This window comes from Somniosus microcephalus, chromosome 1 (assembly GCF_052327205.1).
Source record: "Somniosus microcephalus isolate GS21.2 chromosome 1, FLI_Smic_1.0, whole genome shotgun sequence".
Taxonomy (NCBI): Eukaryota; Metazoa; Chordata; class Chondrichthyes; order Squaliformes; family Somniosidae; genus Somniosus; species Somniosus microcephalus.
This window is the reverse complement of record NC_140987.1, coordinates 391,850,640-391,869,593: the sequence shown is the minus strand read 5'-3', so window position 1 is coordinate 391,869,593 and position 18,954 is coordinate 391,850,640. Positions and strand designations below refer to the sequence as shown.

Genomic DNA, 18,954 nt, shown 5'->3' with positions numbered 1-18,954 from the left:
ATCTGACCCAAAGTAAAGAAAAAAGAAAGACTTGCATTTATGTAGCGCCTTTCACGACCATTGGGATTTCTCAAAGCGCTTACAGTCAAAGAAGTACTTTTTGAAGTGGAGCCACTGTTGTAATGTGGGAAACGCGGCAGCCAATTTGCGCACTGCAAGCTCCCACAAACAGCAATGTGATAATGACCAGATGATCTGTTTTTGTTATGTTGGTTCAGGGATAAGGACACCGAGGTTAGAATACATTAGAAACATAGACATAGAAAAATAGGGGCAGGAGTAGGTCATTTGGCCCTCCGCCATTCAATATGTTCATAGCTGATCCTCTATCTCAATACCATATTCCCGCTCTCTCCCCATACCCCTTGATGCCTTTTGTGTCTAGAAATCTATCTATCTCCTTCTTAAATATATTCAGTGACTTGGCCTTCACAGCCTTCTGTGGTAGTGAATTCCACATGTTCACCACCCTCTGAGTGAAGAAATTTCTCCTCATCTCAGTCCTAAATGTCCTACCCCATATCCGGATATTGTGACCCCTCGTTCTAGACCCCCCAGCCAGGGGAAACATGCTCCCTGCATCCAGTCTGTCTAGCCCTGTCAGAATTTTATACGTTTCAATGAGATCCCCTCTCATTCTTCTAAACTCTAGTGAATACAGGCCTAGTCGACCCAATCTCTCCTCATACAACAGTCCAGCCATCCCAGGAATCAGTCTAGTGAACCTTCGTTGCACTCCCTCTATGGCAAGTATATCCTTTATTAGGTAAGGAGACCAAATCTGCACACAATACTCCAGGTGTGGTCTCACCAAGGCCCTGTATAACTCCCCTGCTCTTCAAAATCGTGCCATGGGATCTTTTACGTCCACCTGAGGGCAGACGGGGCCTCGGTTTAACGTCTCATCCGAAAGACGGCACCTCCGACAGTGCAGCACTCCATCAGCACTGCACTGAAGTGTCATCCTAGATTTATATGCTTAATTCCCTGGAGTGGGACTATGAACTCACAACCTTCTGGCTCAGAGGCGAGTGTGCTACCAACTGAGCCACGGCTGACAAAGTATACCAGAAAACAAAGCACTGTAATGAGACAATATTTTAAAAATCCAGCTCATTGTTCATAAATGCGAGAGTCTGCCATTAACTGTGGTTCCCATTCCTGATTTACTGCCAGCTCCTTTGTCCTCTTTTTTTATAGACCAAAAAAAACCATTAAACAAATAAACCCTTTAAATAAACCCGATTAATCAAATTAAAATTTGGCCCCTTAAATCGATTACGCACTCCAGTCCCCGCGGCGCCCACCGGTCACGAAAGAGCTCGAGCTCACCGGCGGACACCGCGTGCTCCATCTCCAGGGCCACCCGGCCGCGAACATGGCCGCGGAAGAGAGGGAGGCAATCCGGCCGGACGACCCCCTCGGCCGCCCGCTGCCTGGACCAATTAATGGCTTTCTTGGCCAGGCCCAGGAGCAGGCCCACGAGGAGGTCCTCCAACCTGCCCGCTCCCCTCCGCACCGGGTGACCGTAGATCAAGAGCGTGGGACTGAAGTGCAACCAAAATTTGAGGAGCAGCCCCTTCAAATAGTGAAAGAGGGGCTGCAACCTCCCACACTCGACATAAACATGGAACACGGACTCCTCCAGACCACAGAACAAACAGGCGGCCCGGGAGTCCGTGAACCTACTTAAAAACCTATTGCACGGGACTGCTCTGTGCAACACCCTCCAGGCCAAGTCCCCAATAGAACAAGGGAAGACTCCCGCATAGAGAGCCCCCCATTGGGGACCTCCGCCTCCGCCGGAAGGTAAAACGGCACGCCACGGCGTGTCCGGACGGCAGGCGAAGATGGCAAAGTGGAAGGTGTGCAAGAGCAGCCCGTACAGGAAACCCCTCCGCGCAGAATGGAAAGGCACGGAGGGCATCTCCTCGAGACGGCTCAAGTTGTGAGGCACCAAACCCAGCTCCATTGTCTGGTGGGCGCTTGTCCCCATCACCTGTTGCCCTGGAGTCTGTCAGCCCCACTCATCCCCCGCCTATGCTGGGATGATTGACAGCTGGGCCGTGCAATGAAGCGGCCGGATGTGGAGTCGCTGGTGACGTCACTTCCTTGGCAGCGGGCGAGGGGGGGCGTTAAACGGAGGAGGCCGCGCCGCCCTCAGCCTGAAGCTTGGAAAGACAGTCGGCTAGAAACATGGCAGCGTCTTCAGCACGGCGCCTGCAGACCAAGCCCGTCATCACCTGTCTCAAATCCTTCCTCATCGTCTTCAGCTTTATCTTCTGGGTGAGTGCGGGCTCGGGAGTCGGAGCTCCCTAGAGAGAGGGGGCGATCCCCGGGGTACAGTCCGTCCTCCTCCCAACCCAACCCCCCGGGCGGCCAGAGCGGAGCAGCCGCTACACAAAGAGCGGAGGAGATGGTCACAACTCCGGCTGAAAGTTGGGCAGCGGCACTATAAACCGCTTTCTCTGAAATCAGAATCTGTTGCTTTCAAAACTTTTTTTTTTAAATAAGCAAAAAAGTTTGTTGGCGCCCAGACTGCAGCTCCTCAGTGTTCAGATAATTAAAAAAAAAATAAACCTTCCCTGGGTTAAAAGTCCATGATAGGAAGAGAAAGTGGTTCCAGCGCCAGCCCTCGATAAGCGTGTCGGCGTTTTAGGTTTTAATTGTTTAAAAAGTTTTAAACTTTTTGTGAACTCCTATTTTTCTTTTCTGGAATCTACACCCAAGAAAAATTCTGTTGAAAAGTATTTGGGTGAAAAGATTTTTAAACAATGTTATTTCGAACTCTTTAACAGCTGTTAAATAACTTTTACACCCCGCCCCGCGAGCTCAAAGCCCCGAAGTATTAACTTTGAAGCTCCTTTTGTTCGAAGTCAACTTGTTCCCGGCTGTGAGGTTCCTGCTTTGTTTTTGTTCCCCGCGTCGCTATCGGATGGTTTTAAGAGTTCGAGAGATAACGAAGTTCCTTGCTCGACACGGCACTGATTTATTTTGAGAAGTAGCTGAACAGTCCAACCTTTATAACCGTGCGGCCAAGCAGAGTCCCGATGTCCCCATGAATTATCACTCCTTACGGGAAAATGTTATCTAGCCGTCTATCTTTTAAGATATCTTGTGTCAAGATATCTTGTGTTCAAATTTCCTCCCATACAAGCTGAACATTACATGCATATCCCAGGCTATAAACTTCAATGGAAATTAAATGTTTTCTTTGCTATTTAATAGTTCTGTGTGCCAGATTTTGTTTTATTTTGATACCCCTGGCACTTGTCTATTAGGAGGTGCTCTCTCTATATGAAGCACCACGTTAAGCCTGAATTGACTCCCTTTATTAGCATAATAAAATACTTGCCATATAGAAAAATATAGGTACACAGTTTAAATGGGCTTTGTACAAGTTCTAAACTGAGCCTAATAAAGTACTTTGTTTAAATCTTTGTTACCATTTCTCTTTGCATATGCAATTTTCAGGTTTTTTGCTGGGTGTTCTTGGGTTCATTGTCACTGGTCATTCCTGGGGGGAAAAACCCTTGCATCCCCTAAAATCTGAAATGACCCTTTTACTGCTCCATATCTAGTTAAACAATAGCATAGCCTGGGCATTGTAACATGGAACCCTTGCTCTATATACTAGCTATTGAAATGTCTTGTGTGCTGCTACTTGAACCTTGCTCTCTTTTTAAAGAAGGTGAACTGATGACCATTTTACTGTGGTGCAATTTCAAACCATAAACTAGTCCCTTTTATATAATTGAGTGGCATTGAGAAGTGCTGTGTCAGTATCAACCCTTCATGCAACAAAGTGCTGCACTTGTTGCATAAGCAGCAAATGCAGCAGTATTTCTGCAACCATGAGCCATTTCTTCCTTGGGTGGACTGTCTTCTGCAACATTACCTTTATCATCTTTGATTATGGCAACAATATTGTTCCTCAGCAGATGATCCCCATATCTCAGCCTGGTACAATGAACCTTTCTTGGCCTCATCCTAACTTTGACAGTGCTGTAATTTTTTTTTCTCGTCTCTTTCCTCTTCTACACCGTGCCCGCCCCTGATACCATAAGAATGGGGTTATACCAGGATATTTTGATCAATTTAAGATAATGGAGTTTGCTTAAAAAGTACTGACAATTTATGTACACTGAACCTTTAATTTTTCTATAGTCCAGCAAATGCACTGATTGCTGCCTCCTCTGCATTGATTATACTACTCATTACTGCTCAAAAAGGGAAAGTCTTAGCACCATATCATAATATATGAAGGATGGTACCCTTTTTGTTTCCAATACCTACCCTCTGGCAAGTAATCCAATTTAGCAGAGAAGGATTGTAAATTGAAATGACCTCTGTGTAGATGTGAGTATGCTGCAAAGAAGGTATTGCCTTGAGGTGATAAAAGGGGTAAATTAGAATTTCAACAACAAGAAAAGTAGGGTGGAGGTGGATATTATCCTAGATGTGAAAGAAAGCAGTCTTGATGGATTAGATGCAAAGGAACAAGCTTCCCTTTAGCATAGACACTCTTAATCATACAGCACAGAAGAGGCCATTAGGCCCATCATGCTTGTGCTGACTCTTTGGTAGAGCTAGCCAATTAATCCCACTCCCCTGCTCTTTCCCCATAGCCCTATAAAAACATTTCCCTTCAAGTATTTATCCAATTTGCTTTTGGGATTGTTACTATTGAATCTGCTTACACCAGTCTTTCAGGTGCACTCCAGATCACAACTTTTTAATGTTTCCTCATGTAGCCTCTGGTTCTTTTTCTATAATCTTGGCTATTAGCTCTTGGATTGTTTCACCTTTTTTGAAGGCAAGGAAAGCATGGACTGTACAGGAGTAGCCTTGCCCCCCTCCCTGTTGGAGCAAGAGCGTGGGAGAGTTGCAGCCATTAGTATAGACTGAGGCTGAAGGATACGAATGCACTATTTTAACAATTTGTTTTTGGACATGACTTGGTATTACTGTGATGTCATGTATACCTGTGTTTCAGTAACTAGCCTTTCTGCCATCAACTATTTCCACGTCTAGTATTCAAGTTGCTGTGCAACCAAACTTCTACAATTATCCAAATGCAATTTTTAGTTGTGTAAAGTAGCATAACTACCTCATTCCTTCATGGTTAAAATGACTGACCAGAAGCAAGTGTACTAGCATGACACTTTGCAAAGTTATATTGGAAAATCTGTTAACTTTTTAGTTGAGTCAGTGAGTACTTGGTGGCTTTAAAAATGGATGCAGCCATTAATGCCCATCCTGTTGATGCAAAGTGGTTTTGTGTTGAGTTGATGCAATCGTATAACCCTGCTTATGCCACTGCAGGCTAATGTCAACTGTTCATGGTTGAGTTTCTAGACTTCCAAAGAAGAGCTTCCTCTGGCTAACAATAGATCCAAAACCAGTGGACGAGGCAAAAGGGAAAATGGCTGTATAGAACAAAAGCCCTGGCCTACACTCCAGTCATGGAGTACCCTAGAGGAGGAATTTTGCTTTGAACGTGCCTCTTTGCTAAAGCCCTTCACCGAGACCTTGATTAAGCAATTAAGTAATCAATGAGTGAGTAGGCCTGGTATGTGCCATTGGACGTGGTCATTCTGAATATTAAAGGATGATGCAAACTGCCTTAGCTGAAGAGGAAACTTAATTTGGAATGATAGCTGCTAGCAGCTAACACTAGTGATTTGGGTATACCCACAGTTTTGTGCCTATCATGCGTGGGTTAGAGGTGCAAGCAACTGCTGAAGCTCTGCATTTCCCACCCCCTCCTCTTGGAGGAACCACATGAGGCACGGTATGGTCAGCACGGTTATGGCAATGCACTCTCGGAGTTGTCTGCTTGTGAAGGACTTCTAGGACATTTTCTGTTTGACCAAATAAGCAGAACGCTCAATGCATGTGTAGAGCATACAGACTACCTAGATTGCAGTCATGCACATGCAGGATAACTCCACAGTCCTGTATCAATGGTACAAGTAGGCATGAATTACAAGTATTAAACTGTTTTTAGGTAGTTGTAGGAGCGATCCAGTTTTAGTAGACAGTGCAGCAAATACATCAATGTTTTGCAGCCGTTTGTAGCACATCTATCTGGGTGTTTGCTTCAGTTTTGTGCTCATAGTTGGTTCTAAAATTAACAAAGGTTTGAGTTTGTCCTGCAATATGTTTGACGTTGTGCAGCTTTAACTGCAAAGTATGGTAAAAGGGCAGATCTGGAGCGATGTTTTTTCCCCACTGTCTACCTTGTGGTGTACTTAATCAGATTTGATGAGATCCCAGGAGCTGTTCAAAAAAAATACCTGATTATCACTGCTCAGAATTTGCTACTTTTTTAATTTTCCTGTTACCACTTTTTTCTCTTTCTCTCCCCCCCCCCCCCCCCCCCCCCCGTCTCCCACAAAATGGCTTGTTTTATCAGAATTCATTCTTGTAGGTGATCAATAAATTCAAACTACTGTTTAACTTGTGTATTAGACATTGTGCAAGGGATCAAAGGGATAGTAACGTCTAATAGAATAACTCAAGTCAGCTTTTGTAATGTGCTGGAAATGGAATAGAATTTTATAGCATAGGTGGCCATTTGGAGATGGCTTGAGAGGTTGCTACTTAATCCTATTTGCCTGTCCTTTCCCTGTATTGCTTTTAACTTTTTTTCAATTCACTTCCTTCTAAAAGCTATTGTGTATTCTGTTTCCATCACATTGATGGAGCATTCCATGTCCTTACAATCCTGTTTAATAACTTTCAACCTCCCTTCATATTCTTTTAACCTCTCCCTTTTGTTGTTTTGATAACTACTAGAAATAAATACATTTCTGAACCCCTCAATATTCTTTGCCCTAACGAAAAGGGCACCAAGGCCCCAGTTTCTTTAGTAGTCGTCTCCTCATTAAAGCTTCATGTACAGTACTTGGTATTTAACTTCTGCACCTTCTAATACCTTGACCATCTTCCTGAAGTAGGATGCACGAAACTAGACACTATTCTAACTGCATTCTAACCAATTATTTGCATAGAATTAGCATTACCTCTTTTTTTGTACTGTATATAGAAAGTACAGAGGAGACCTAAAAAAGGGAATGAGTAAAAAGTATTATGAAAATAGATTAGCAGCTAACATAAAAGCGAGTCCAAAAGTCTCTTCTATAAACATAAACTAGTGGAAGGGTGGGGCCGATTAGGGACCAAAAAGGAAATATTCTTGTGGAGGCAGAGGGCATAGCTGAGGTACTAAATGAGTACTTTGCATCTGTCTTCACTAGAGAAGAGGATGTGGGCAACATTTTTTTAACTCATTCATGGGATGTGGGCATCGCTGGCAGGGCATTTATTGGCCTCGAAGGTGGTGGTGTGCTGCCTTTTTGAACCACTGCAGTCTTGAGGTGAAGGTACTCCCACAGTGCTGTTGGGGAGAGAGCTTTAGGTTTTTGACCCAGCAACAATGAAGGAACGGTAATCTATTTCCAAGTCAGGATGGTGAATTGGAGGGGAACTTGCAGGTGGTCGTGTTCCCATGCAGCTGCTGCCCTTTCTAGGTGGCAGAAGATGCAGGTTTGGGAGATGTGGTTGAAGAAGCTTTGGTGAGTTGCTACTGTGCATTTTGTAGACGGTACACACTGCAGTGTGCCGGTGGTGGAGGGAGTGAATATTTAAGGTGGTGGATGGGGTGCCAATCAAGCAGGCTGCTTTGACCTGGATGATGTCAAGCTTCTTGTAGTGTTGGAGTTGCACTCATCCAGGCAAGTGGAGATATTCCATCACACTCCTGACTTGTGCCTTGTAGATGGTGGAGTGGCTTTGGGGATTGAGGAGGTGAGACACTTGCTGCAGAATACCCAGCCTCTGACCTGCTCTTGTAGCCACAGTATTTGTGGCTGGTCCAGTTAAGTTCCTGGCCAATGGTGACCTATTTCTCCTCTCTCTTTTCTCTTTCCCCCCCCCCCCCCCCAGGATGTTGATGGTGGGGGGTTCAATGATAGTAATACAAGAGCACCTCAGCTAGTCCCACTCTCCTGCCCTTTCCCCGTAGCCCTGCAATTTTTTTTTCTGTTACTTATTCAACTCTCTTTTGAAAGCTGTGATTGAGTCTGCCTCCTCCACCCTTCAGGCAGTGCATTCCAGATCCTAACCACTCGCTGCATAGCCAAATCCCTTAAATCTGTGTCCTCTGGTTCTCGACCCTTCTCCCAATGGGAACTGTTTATCTACTCTGTCCAGACCATCATGATTTTGAACACCTCTATCAAATCTTCTCTCAACCTTCTCTGCTCCAAGGAGAGCAACCCCAGCTTCTCCAGTCTATCATTCTTGTAAATCTTTCTGCACCCTCTCTAAGGCCTTCATCCTTCCTAAAGTGCGCTGCCCAGAATTGGACACAATACTCCAGTTGAGGCCAAACCAGTGTTTTATACAGGTGGTTCATCACTTCCACACTTTTGTACTCTATACCTCTATTGATGAAGCCCAGGATCCCATTAGCTTTTTTTACCTGCTTTCTCAACCTACCTTGCCACCTGCAATGATTTGTGCACATATACCCCTAGGTGTCTCTGTTCATGCATCTGCTTTAGGATTGTACCCTTTAGTTTATATTTCCCCCCCTCATTCTTTCTACCAAAATGTATCACTTCATACTTTTCTGTTAAATTTCATCTGCCACGTATCTGCCCATTCCACCAACCCGTCTATGTCCTCTTGAAGTCTATCACTCTGCTCCTCACTGTTCACTATACTAACAAGTTTTGAGTCACCTGCAAATTTTGAACTTGTGCCCTGTACACCCCAAGTCCAAGTCATTAATATATATCAAGAAAAGCAGTGGTCCTAGAACCGACCCCTGGGGAACACTGCTGTATACCTTCCTCCAGTCCAAAAGAAACCGTTCACTGCTGTTTCCTGTCACTTGGCCAATTTCATATCCATGCTGCCACTGTCACTTTTATTCCATGGGCTTCAACTTTGCTGGCAAGCCTATTATGTGGCACTTTGTCGAACACCTTTTAGAAATCCACGTCCACCACATTGCCCTCATCAACCTTCTCTGTTACCTCATCAAAAACTCGATCAAGTTGGTTAAACATGATTTGCCTTTAACAAATCCATACTGGCTTTCCTTAATTAATCCACACTTGTCAGTGACTGTTAATTTTTTCCCTGATTATTTCTAAAAGCTCCCCTACTACCAAGGTTAAACTGACCAGCCTACAGTTGCTGGATTTATCTTTACACCCTTGTTCAAAAGAGGGTGTAACATTTACAATTCTCCAGTCCTCTGGCACCACCCCTGTTTCTAAGGAGGATTGGAAGATTATGGCCAGTACCTCTGCAATTTCTTTTCACTTCCCTCAACGTCCTAGGATGCATCTGATCTGGTCCTGGTGACTTATCCACTTTAATTACAGCCAGCCTTTCTAGTACCTTGTCTTTATCAATTCTTATCCCATCTAATATCTCCTCTACCACCTCCTTCACTATGTCTATGGCAATGTCGTCTTCCTTGGTGAAGACAGATGCAAAGTACTCATTTAGTACCTCAGCCACACCCTCCACCTCCATGCACAGGTCTCCTTTTTGGTCCCTAATCGGCCCCACTCCTTTTCTTACTACCCGTTTAGTAATTATATGCCTAGAGAAGACTTTTGGATTACCCCTTGTTAGCTGCCATTCATTTCTCATACCCTCTCACTGCCACCCTTATTTTCTTTTTCACTTCTCTGAACTTTCTATATTTAGCCTGATTCTCAGATGTATTCTTGACCCTGACATCTGTCATATGCACTCTTTTTCTGCTTCATCTTGTTCTCCATCTCTTTCGTCATCCAGGGAGCTCTGACTTTAGTTGCCCTACCTCCCCCCTAGTGGGAATGCACCTCGACTGTACCCGAACTATTTCCTCTTGAAAGGCAGCCCATTTGGAATGGCCCCCCCAGATTCTCGCCAACTTCTAACGGTGCACCATCGAGAGTATCCTGTCCGGCTGCATCACTACCTGGTATGGCAACTGCACCGCCACAGACCGCAAGGCTCTACAGATGGTGGCGAAAGCTGCACAACATACTATAGGAATTAAACTACCTGCTGTCCAGGATATCTACCCCGAGAGGTGCCGGGGGAAGGCCCTGCGAATCATTAAAGACGCGAGCCACCCCAGCCACAACCTCTTCGCCCTGCTCCCATCCGGTAAGAGATACTGAAGCATATGGTCTCGTCCCAGCAGGTTTTGAAACAGCTTCTACCCCCCCAGGCCATAAGACTCATGAATGTATAATTTATTATTTATTACTGTTTTTATTACTGTATTTCTTTGTATTTTATCATTGTTATGCCATATTTATTCCAATGTTGGGAGGACTTGTAAAAATCAACATTTCATTGTGCAGTACACACGTCTGCTGCATATATGACAAATAAAATTGAATTGAATTATTCCACTGCAGTTTTGCCTGCCAATCTTTGATTCCAGTTTACCTGGGCTAGATCCGTTCTCATCTCACTGAAATTTGCCTTCCTCTAAGTATTTTTACTCTAGATTGCTCCCTGTCCTTTTCCATAGCTAATCTAAACCTTATACTATGATCACTGTTCCCTGAATGTTCAGTTACTGACACTTGCTCCACTTGACCTACCTCATTTCCCCAGAACCAGATCCAGCAATGCCTCCTTCCTCATTGGGCTGGAAACATACTGATTCAGAAAGTTCTCCTGAGCACACTTCAGAAATTCTGCCCTTTATGCAATTACCATCCCAGTCTATATTAGGCTAGTTGAAGTCCCCCATTATCACTACTCTAGTTCTTGCATCTCAGTAATTTCTCTGCAAATTTGTTCCTCCATATTTTTCCCACTAGTTTGTGGCCTATAGAATACACTTAGTAGTATAATGGTACCTCTAACCAAATAATTCTGTCCTTGACCTCTCCAGGACATCCTCTCTCTCCAGTACTGTAATATTCTCCTTAACCAATACTGCCACACCACCTCCTATCTTTCCTGAACACCCTATATCCAGGAGTATTAATACCCAATCCTGGCCTTTTTTGTCTCTGTTATTGCCACAACATATTCCCATGTGGCTATTTGCTCCTGCAGCTCACCAACCTTGTGCTTTGTGTGTTCACATACATGCACTGTAAACCTAACTTAGACCATCCTGTGTTCTTAGTCTAACCCCACCTAATACCTTACTATTTCTTGCTTTAGTGCTATCTGTCTCTCCAATCCTTTGTAAAAGCAGACATTTCATTAGCCTTTTTGATTGCATTTTGTACCTGTCTACTAACCATTAATTTGTGTACTTGGACTCTCAAATCTGACCCTCTACAATATCTAGTTTCATGCCATTTTGAATATACTCCAATTTAATTTTCTTGGGTCCATAGTGGATGACCTCACACTTGCCCACATTGAACTCCAATTGCCAGTTTTCCCAACTCACTTAATCTGTGCATTGGCAATTACCTGCCCCCATTGGCACTGCTTACTGTCCCTCTAACTTTAATTTCATCTGCAAACTTGGATATACAACTCTCTCTCCCTTCAAGTCATTAATAAATATGGTGAAAAATTGAGGCTCCAGAACAGATCCCAGGGAATACCCTTTACTCTGCTTAAATACCTTTTATTAGCACTCTATTTTTGTGTCTCTCAAGTCTCCTCTTGTCCAAAAAACTCCAGCTTTTGTGGGATTGTCTAGGTTATACCTTAAACATTTCTTGTTTAAATGTCCCTTGCTATTGTCACTGTCTCTAGTCTAGTTAAATTTGACCTTGTTGAAGTTGACTCTTTTCCCAAGAAAGTGTTTTTATCTTTAATGCCTTCCCCTTTTCAATTTTATATTTAACTTTAATGTTAGTCGCTGTTTCCTAGATGTTCCCCATTTCTAGCATTGCTTGCATGCCCCATTTCATTTCCCAGAACCTGATCTAGCACTGCTTTCTTAAACTAAACATGTTTATCTAGAAAGCAGCACTGGATACCAGCATTACTTTACCTCCATCTGTCATTGGAGACCAAGTCATTATGGCTCTGTTGTATTTTTCTCTAATTTGTCTACATATCTTTCACTGGAAGTCTAACATTTCTCCTATTCCTTTGTCTAACCAAATAGATTCACCTTTTGCACCATTCCCGAATGAAATCTTCAATTAACAATGCCAACCCTCCCAGACTTTACCTACTCTAGCCATGCTCTAGCCTATGTCAAGTCTCATGATGCTATCATACCCCATAGTAATTTGTGCCTCTAGCTCTAATTTTATTCACAATACTTGGTGCATTTATGTATAGGCATCTAAAACCTGCCTCTTTCAGGATCTTGTTCTAATCCTTTATCTTTCCTACAGTTCCTTTTTGCTTTTCCTTTCTACTTCCTTGTCATCTTCCCCTCCTTCATCACATGCCCAAATCCTTTTCACTGCCTCAAGGACACTAGTTGTCTTCCCAGTGAGAACATTGATCCCAGCCTTGTTCAGAATGAAGCCTGTCTGAGCTGTACAGGTCACTTCCAGAGTTGATTTTCAATGTTCAGGAATCTACAGTACTATAGAAATGAGGCATTTAGCCAAATTTCTTTGGCACATGTAAATGGTTGTTAATTCGACTGAATTCCTGAAAAGGTTTTTATCTTTAGGTAAAATTAAAGTTGTTCTAGAGCCACCTTCTAAAACCAGGTGGGGGGGGGGGAAACTACTGACTGGGTTCTATTTTCTTTGAACCAATAGTGATATTAGGCTAGCCCAGAGCCACCGTGACAGGTGCTGCAGGTGCCCACTGCTCACAGAAAGCTTTTAAGCAAACTGGTTGAAAGCTTGTCCCAAGGTTGCACAGCCATGTACTCGGGCTTGAGACAAGCAGGCAAGGCAACCTCCACCCCAATAATCTTGCGTATCACCAGCTGGTTGCTGCTGCATATTTAGCTTGTAATGTTCAGTGGTCAGATGGTTCCCATTTAAAATTATTCAGCTGTTCCAGATGATAAGGGGCTAGCTCTAATTTGCAACTCCAGATGCGTCTGGAGCAGACACCAAGAATTGCCTCCAAGAGAACATGTGCCACATTATGAATACTCTGCTACATGCCCATACTGCAGCCTGGACAAAGATTGGGTGAGTACCAGGTGAGTATTTATACTCTAGTTTGACAGTTAAGATTAATAGTTTATAAAATTTAGGAAGTCTTAATTTTTGTGGTTATAGTTTCTAAGGTCTCTGTTGTGTATCGGTGTGCTAGTAACCAAAGGCCCTTGAGTATATCATTTAATTGTAGTGTAATTAGTGGTATTGATTTGATTAATTAATTTAAATTAATTAAAAGGTAAGTCATGTAAGTCACTTCCTGTGTCCCTGACGACTGTGCGGGAAGTGTATCCAGCTGCAGCTACCGACAGACCGCATTGCGGTGCTGGAGCTGCGAATGGATACATACTGAAGCATTCGCGATGCTGAGGACATCGTGGATAGCACGTTTAGGGAGTTGGTCACACCGCAAGTAAAGGCTGCACAGGCAGGAAGGGAATGGGTGACCACCAGGCAGAGTAGCAGGCGCAGGCAGGTAGTGCAGGGGTCCCCTGTGGTCATCCCCCTCAGATATACCACTTTGGATATTGTTGAGGGAGATGGCTTATCTGGGGAAGGCAGCAGCAGCAGCCGCCAACTTCCTGGCACCGTGGGTGGTTCTGCTGCACAGGACGGGAGGAAAAAGACTGGGAGAGCTATAGTGATAGGGGATTCTATTGTAAGGAGAATAGATAGGCATTTCTGCAGCCGCAAACGAGACTCCAGGATGGTATGTTGCCTCCCTGGTGCAAGGGTCAAGGATGTCTCTGGGTGGCTGCAGGGCATTCTGGAGGGGGAGGGTGAACAACCAGTTGTCGTGGTGCATACAGGTACCAACGATATAGGTAAAAAACGGGATGGGTCCTAAAAGCTGAATATAGGGAGTTGGGAGGTAAATTAAAAAAAAATAGGACCTCCAAGGTAGTAATCTCAGGATTGCTACCAGTGCCATGTGCTAGTCAGAGTAGAAATAGAAGGATATTTCAGATGAATACGTGGCTAGAGGAATGTGCAAGGGGGAGGGATTCAAATTCCTGGGACATTGGAACCGGCTCTGGGGGAGGTGGGACCAGTACAAACTGGACAGTTTGCACCTAACCAGGACCGATGTCCTAGGGGGAGTGTTTGCTAGTGCTGTTGGGGAGAGTTTAAACTAAAATGGCAGGGGGTTGGGAACCTGTGCAGGGAGACAGAGGAAAGGGAAGCAAGGATAGAAACAAAAGACAGGAAGGAGAAAAGCAAAAGTGGAAGGCAGAGAAATCAAGGGTGTAAATCAAACAGGGCTACAGTAAATAATAATTCTAAAAGGACTAAGTGTTAAAAACAAGCCTGAAGGCTTTGTGTCATAATGCAAGAAGCATTCGTAATAAGGTGGATGAATTAGCTGCGCAAATAGATGTAAACGGATATGATGTAATTGGAATTACGGAGACATGGCTCCAGGGTGACCAAGGCTGGGAATTCAACATCCAGGGGTATTCAATATTCAGGAAGGACAGGCAAAAAGGAAAAGGAGGTGGGGTAGCATTGCTGGTTAAAGAGATTAACACAATAGTAAGGAAGGATATTGGCTCTGATGTGGAATCTGTATGGGTAGAGCTGAGAAATACCATGGGGCAGAAAACATTAGTGAAAGTTGTATACAGACCCCCAAACAGTAATGCTGAGGTTGGGGATGACATTAAACAGGAAATTAGAGACGCATGCAATAAGGGCACAGCAGTTATCATGGGTGACTTTTTTAAATTAATCTACATATAGATTGAGCTAACCAAATTAGTAACAATACAGTGGAGGAGGAATTCCTAGAGTGTATATGGGATGGTTTCCTGGACCAATATGTCGAGGAACCAACTAGAGATCAGGCCATCTTAGACTAGGTATTATGTAATGAGGGTTAATTAGCAATGTTGCTATGCGTGGCCCCTTGGAGAAGAGCGATCATAATTATAGAATTCTTCATTTAAGATAGAGAAGTAGTTGACTCAGACGATGGTCCTGAATTTAAATAAAGGAAACTACGATGATCCCAGTTTGGCATAAAAATAAAACAAAAAAGGTGACTCAACTGTGGCTAACGAGGGAAATTAGGGACAGCATAAGATCCAAGAAGAGGACATATAAATTGGCCAGAAAAAGCAGTAAACCTGAGGATTGGGAGCAGTTTAGGATTCAACAAAGGAGGACAAAGTGATTAATTAAGAAGGGGAAAATAGAGTATGAGAGTAAGCTTGCAGGGAACATAAAAACTGACTGTAAAAGCTTCTATAGATATGAAGAGAAAAAGATTGGTGAAGTCAAATGTAGGTCCCTTGCAGTCAGAATCAGGGGAATTTATAATGGGGAACAAAGATGGCAGACCAATTAAATACATACTTTGGTTCTGTCTTCACAAAGGAGGACACAAATAACCTCCCAGAGATGTTGGGGAACATAGGGTCTAATGAGAGGGAGGAACTGAAAGAAATCTGTATTTGTAGGGGAATGGTGTTAGGGAAATTGATGGGATTGAAGGCTGATAAATCTCCAGGGCCTGATAATCTACATCTTAGAGTACTTAAGGAAGTGGCCCTAGAAATAGTAGATGCATTGCTGGTCATCTTCCAAAATTCGATAGACTCTGGAACAGTACCCATGGATTGGAGGGTAGCTAATGTTACCCCACTATTCAAAAAAGGTGGTGGGGAATTATAGACTGGTAAGCCTGACAGCGGTAGTGGGGAAAATGCTAGAGTCCATTATAAAAGATGTAATAGCAGAGCACTTGGAAAACAGTGACTGGATCGGACAAAGTCAACATGGATTTACAAAAAGTAAATCGTGCTTGACTAATCTACTGGAATTTTGAGGATGTAACTGGAAAAATAGATAAGGGAGAACCAGTGGATGTGGTGCATTTGGACTTTCAGAAGGCTTTCGATAAGATCCTGCCTAAGAGATTAGCGTGTAAAGTGAAGGCACATGGGATTGGGGGCAAGGTATTGATTTGGATAGAGAACTGGTTGGCAGACAGAAAGCAGAGTTGGAATAAACAGGTCTTTTTCCCGAGTGGCAGGCAGTGACTAGTGGGGTACCGCAGGGATCGGTCCTAGGACCCCAGCTAGTCACTATTAATGATCTAGACGAGGGAACGAGATGTAATATCCAAGTTTGCAGATGACACAAAGCTGGGTGCTGTGAGGAGGATGCTGAGAAACTCCAGTATGATTTGGACAGGTTGGGTGATTGGGCAGAAGCATGGCAGATGCAATATAACGTGGATAAATGCGAGGTTATCCACTTTGGTGTCAAAAACAGGAAGGCAGATTATTATCTGAATGGCAATAGATTGGGAGAAGGGGAAGTGCAACGAGACCTGGGTGTCCTTGTGCACCAGTCACTGAAGGTAAGCATGCAGGTGCAGCAGGCGGTTAAGGTGGCAAATGATATGTTGGCCTTCGTAGCAAGAGGATTAGAGTACAGAAGCAAGGATGTCTTGCTGCAGTTGTACAGGGCCTTGGTGAGACCACACCTTGAGTATTGTGTGCCGTTTTGGTCGCCTTATCTGAGGAAGGATGTTCTTGCCATGGAGGGAGTGCAGCAAAGATTCACCAGACCTGGGATGGCAGGAATGACTTATGAAGATAGATTGGGTCGATTAGGTGCCTATTCGCCCGAGTTTAGAAGAAATGAGAGGGGATCTCATTGAAACTTATAAAATTCTAAGGACTAGACAGACTAGATGCAGGAAGGATGTTCCTGATGGTGGGGGAGCCCAGAACCAAAAGTCACAGTCTAAGGATCAGGGGTAAGCCATTTAAGACAGATGAGGAGGAATTTCTTCACCCAGAGTGGTGAACCTGTGGAATTCTCTACCACAGAAGGCAGTTGAGGCCAATTCATTAAATATATTCAAGAAGGAGTTAGATATATTTCTTAAGGCTAAAGGGATATGGGGAGAAAGCGGGGACAGGGTACTGATTTTGGATGATCAGCCATGATCTCATTAAATGGCGGAACAGGCTCGAGGGGCCGAATGGCCTACTCCTATCTTCTATGTTTCTAAGCTGTTTTCATATTCTGAATGGCCTCCGTGCTGTAATTTCTATAATTCTGGGGAGCTTGACTGCAACTTGTGGGGGAATTCTATAACAGGTTATAGGATTGCCACTAGTTACAGGTAGGGTATCTGGGTATTACCTATTATTACGTGGTATTGTATTACAGTTGAGAAAAATCTGTTGTCAGTATTGCTATTAAGTTATCGGTGCAATTTCTGAGTTACTATTAGTTACTGGTGGAATCAAAGTTCTTCCCACCTCTGGTTTCCCTTCCGTCACCTCCCGGTGGTTCTCAATGTCTTGCACAACAGCTGCTGGCACTGAACCATGAGCAAAGATGCTGGACTACAGAAGACCCAACCTTTTAATAAAGTAAATGGAATAATATTTGCAGACATTACATGGTCAAACCTCCAGGGATACCCCCAACTGAGTTGGCAACCCTATCCTGCATGCAGCCCATTTCCCATTGGAGGGCTACTAGCAACAGCCCTATCTTTCAGCTGCTCCAATCTTTGCTCCATGGACCCACAAATTCAGGTCCACTACAGGCACAATTTCCCTAGTTTATATTGTGTGCTGTTGACTGCTAGAGTATTGCACTCTATATTTATACTGTACAGCTGAAAAAAAAAAAGTACCAGTAGAATGTAATCCTTTCACCATTGCAGACTGCTCTGAAGGTTTGTCTGGTCGTTTGGGTGGAAGCTGAAGAAGCACAATGCTAAGATCTGTCTCTTTTAGAAGTAGATTTTGACATGACTTGCAGTGCAGTGTGGGGAGTCAGCTGAGCAGCCACTGGAAGTGTTAGAGGGCAGAGCTGCTGAATTGACTGGACAGTAGTGTCTCATTTAGACCAAACTTTTAATCAATTGTGTTGGTTTTCTTCCTCTCCTTCCCTCAAGTCTAAGTTCAGCTGAGGGTGTCTGATCCCTGGTTTTTATGCTGTTTTGAATTATTTAGAAGTTTCAAATCTGACTACTAAAACCTTAAGATTTGCCTTTTTGACTAAACTTTCACCTCTTAAACCACACTGCAGCAAGAGTCAAAAGATTGAATCAGTGTTTAGGAAACTACAAAAGTAGGAGATATTCTGACTGATTTTAGTACCATCCTCCGTAATGGTGCTGTGGCCTGTATTAAAGCAGTTAAAATAGCTGACTTTCTTTTGCTACCCTGAATTGTGGGATGCAGTAAAAGCTTCTAAATGTGCAAGCAGTTGCACATAAAACTCACTAAATATGTACTATGAGAATGACCAATGATTTGTTAATATGCAAAAGTGCAATGTAATTTGACCCTTCTAGGGCAGTGGAGGTAGGTAGAAAATGCACTTTTTAATTGCAGTAACTCATCAATTCTATGAACATCAGTGGGGAAAAAATTCCTTTTTAAATATGCTTAGCAAATCAGAACAAGTTAAATTCGGTCACCAATTTGTTGAGGGCTGCAATCTGACCAATGTCTTGCTTACAGGCTGTTTTTGGTCTCTACATTTTAACTGTTCTTTCTTAGGTTGCAGGTACTGTGCTTTTGGCAGTGGGTGTATGGGGCAAAGTGAGTCTGGAAGAATACCTGTCTCTAGTGGCTGAGAAAAGTACAAATGCTCCCTATGTACTCATTGGAACTGGTGCAGCCATCATCATATTTGGTTTCTTTGGATGCTTTGCAACATGCCGAGGCAGCACATGGATGTTAAAACTAGTAAGTCTTTTTTAAATTGCCTACATTGCCAAACTCTCATCTTAATTTTGCATCTTTGTAGAGCAGTGTAGTGGTGTATTTCATGTAAAGGAAGATTATGTAAACCTCTTCTGTGTACATAATATCACCTATTTGTGCTGGGTTAATAGTTTAATTCA

At 43.5% G+C, this 18,954-nt stretch overlaps 1 protein-coding gene across 1 annotated transcript in view; it reads left to right on the top strand.

Annotated features, from left to right (window-relative positions):
* The first annotated feature begins 2,109 nt into the window (after nt 1-2,109).
* LOC147125095 (tetraspanin-7-like) overlaps nt 2,110-18,954 on the top strand; it is a 32,773-nt gene continuing 15,928 nt past the window's right edge. The window contains exons 1-2 of the mRNA XM_085997265.1: nt 2,110-2,286; nt 18,608-18,796. Coding sequence (XP_085853391.1) covers nt 2,197-2,286; nt 18,608-18,796 — 279 coding nt within the window. The 5' untranslated portion in view covers nt 2,110-2,196. The remainder of the gene's footprint in view (nt 2,287-18,607; nt 18,797-18,954) is intronic.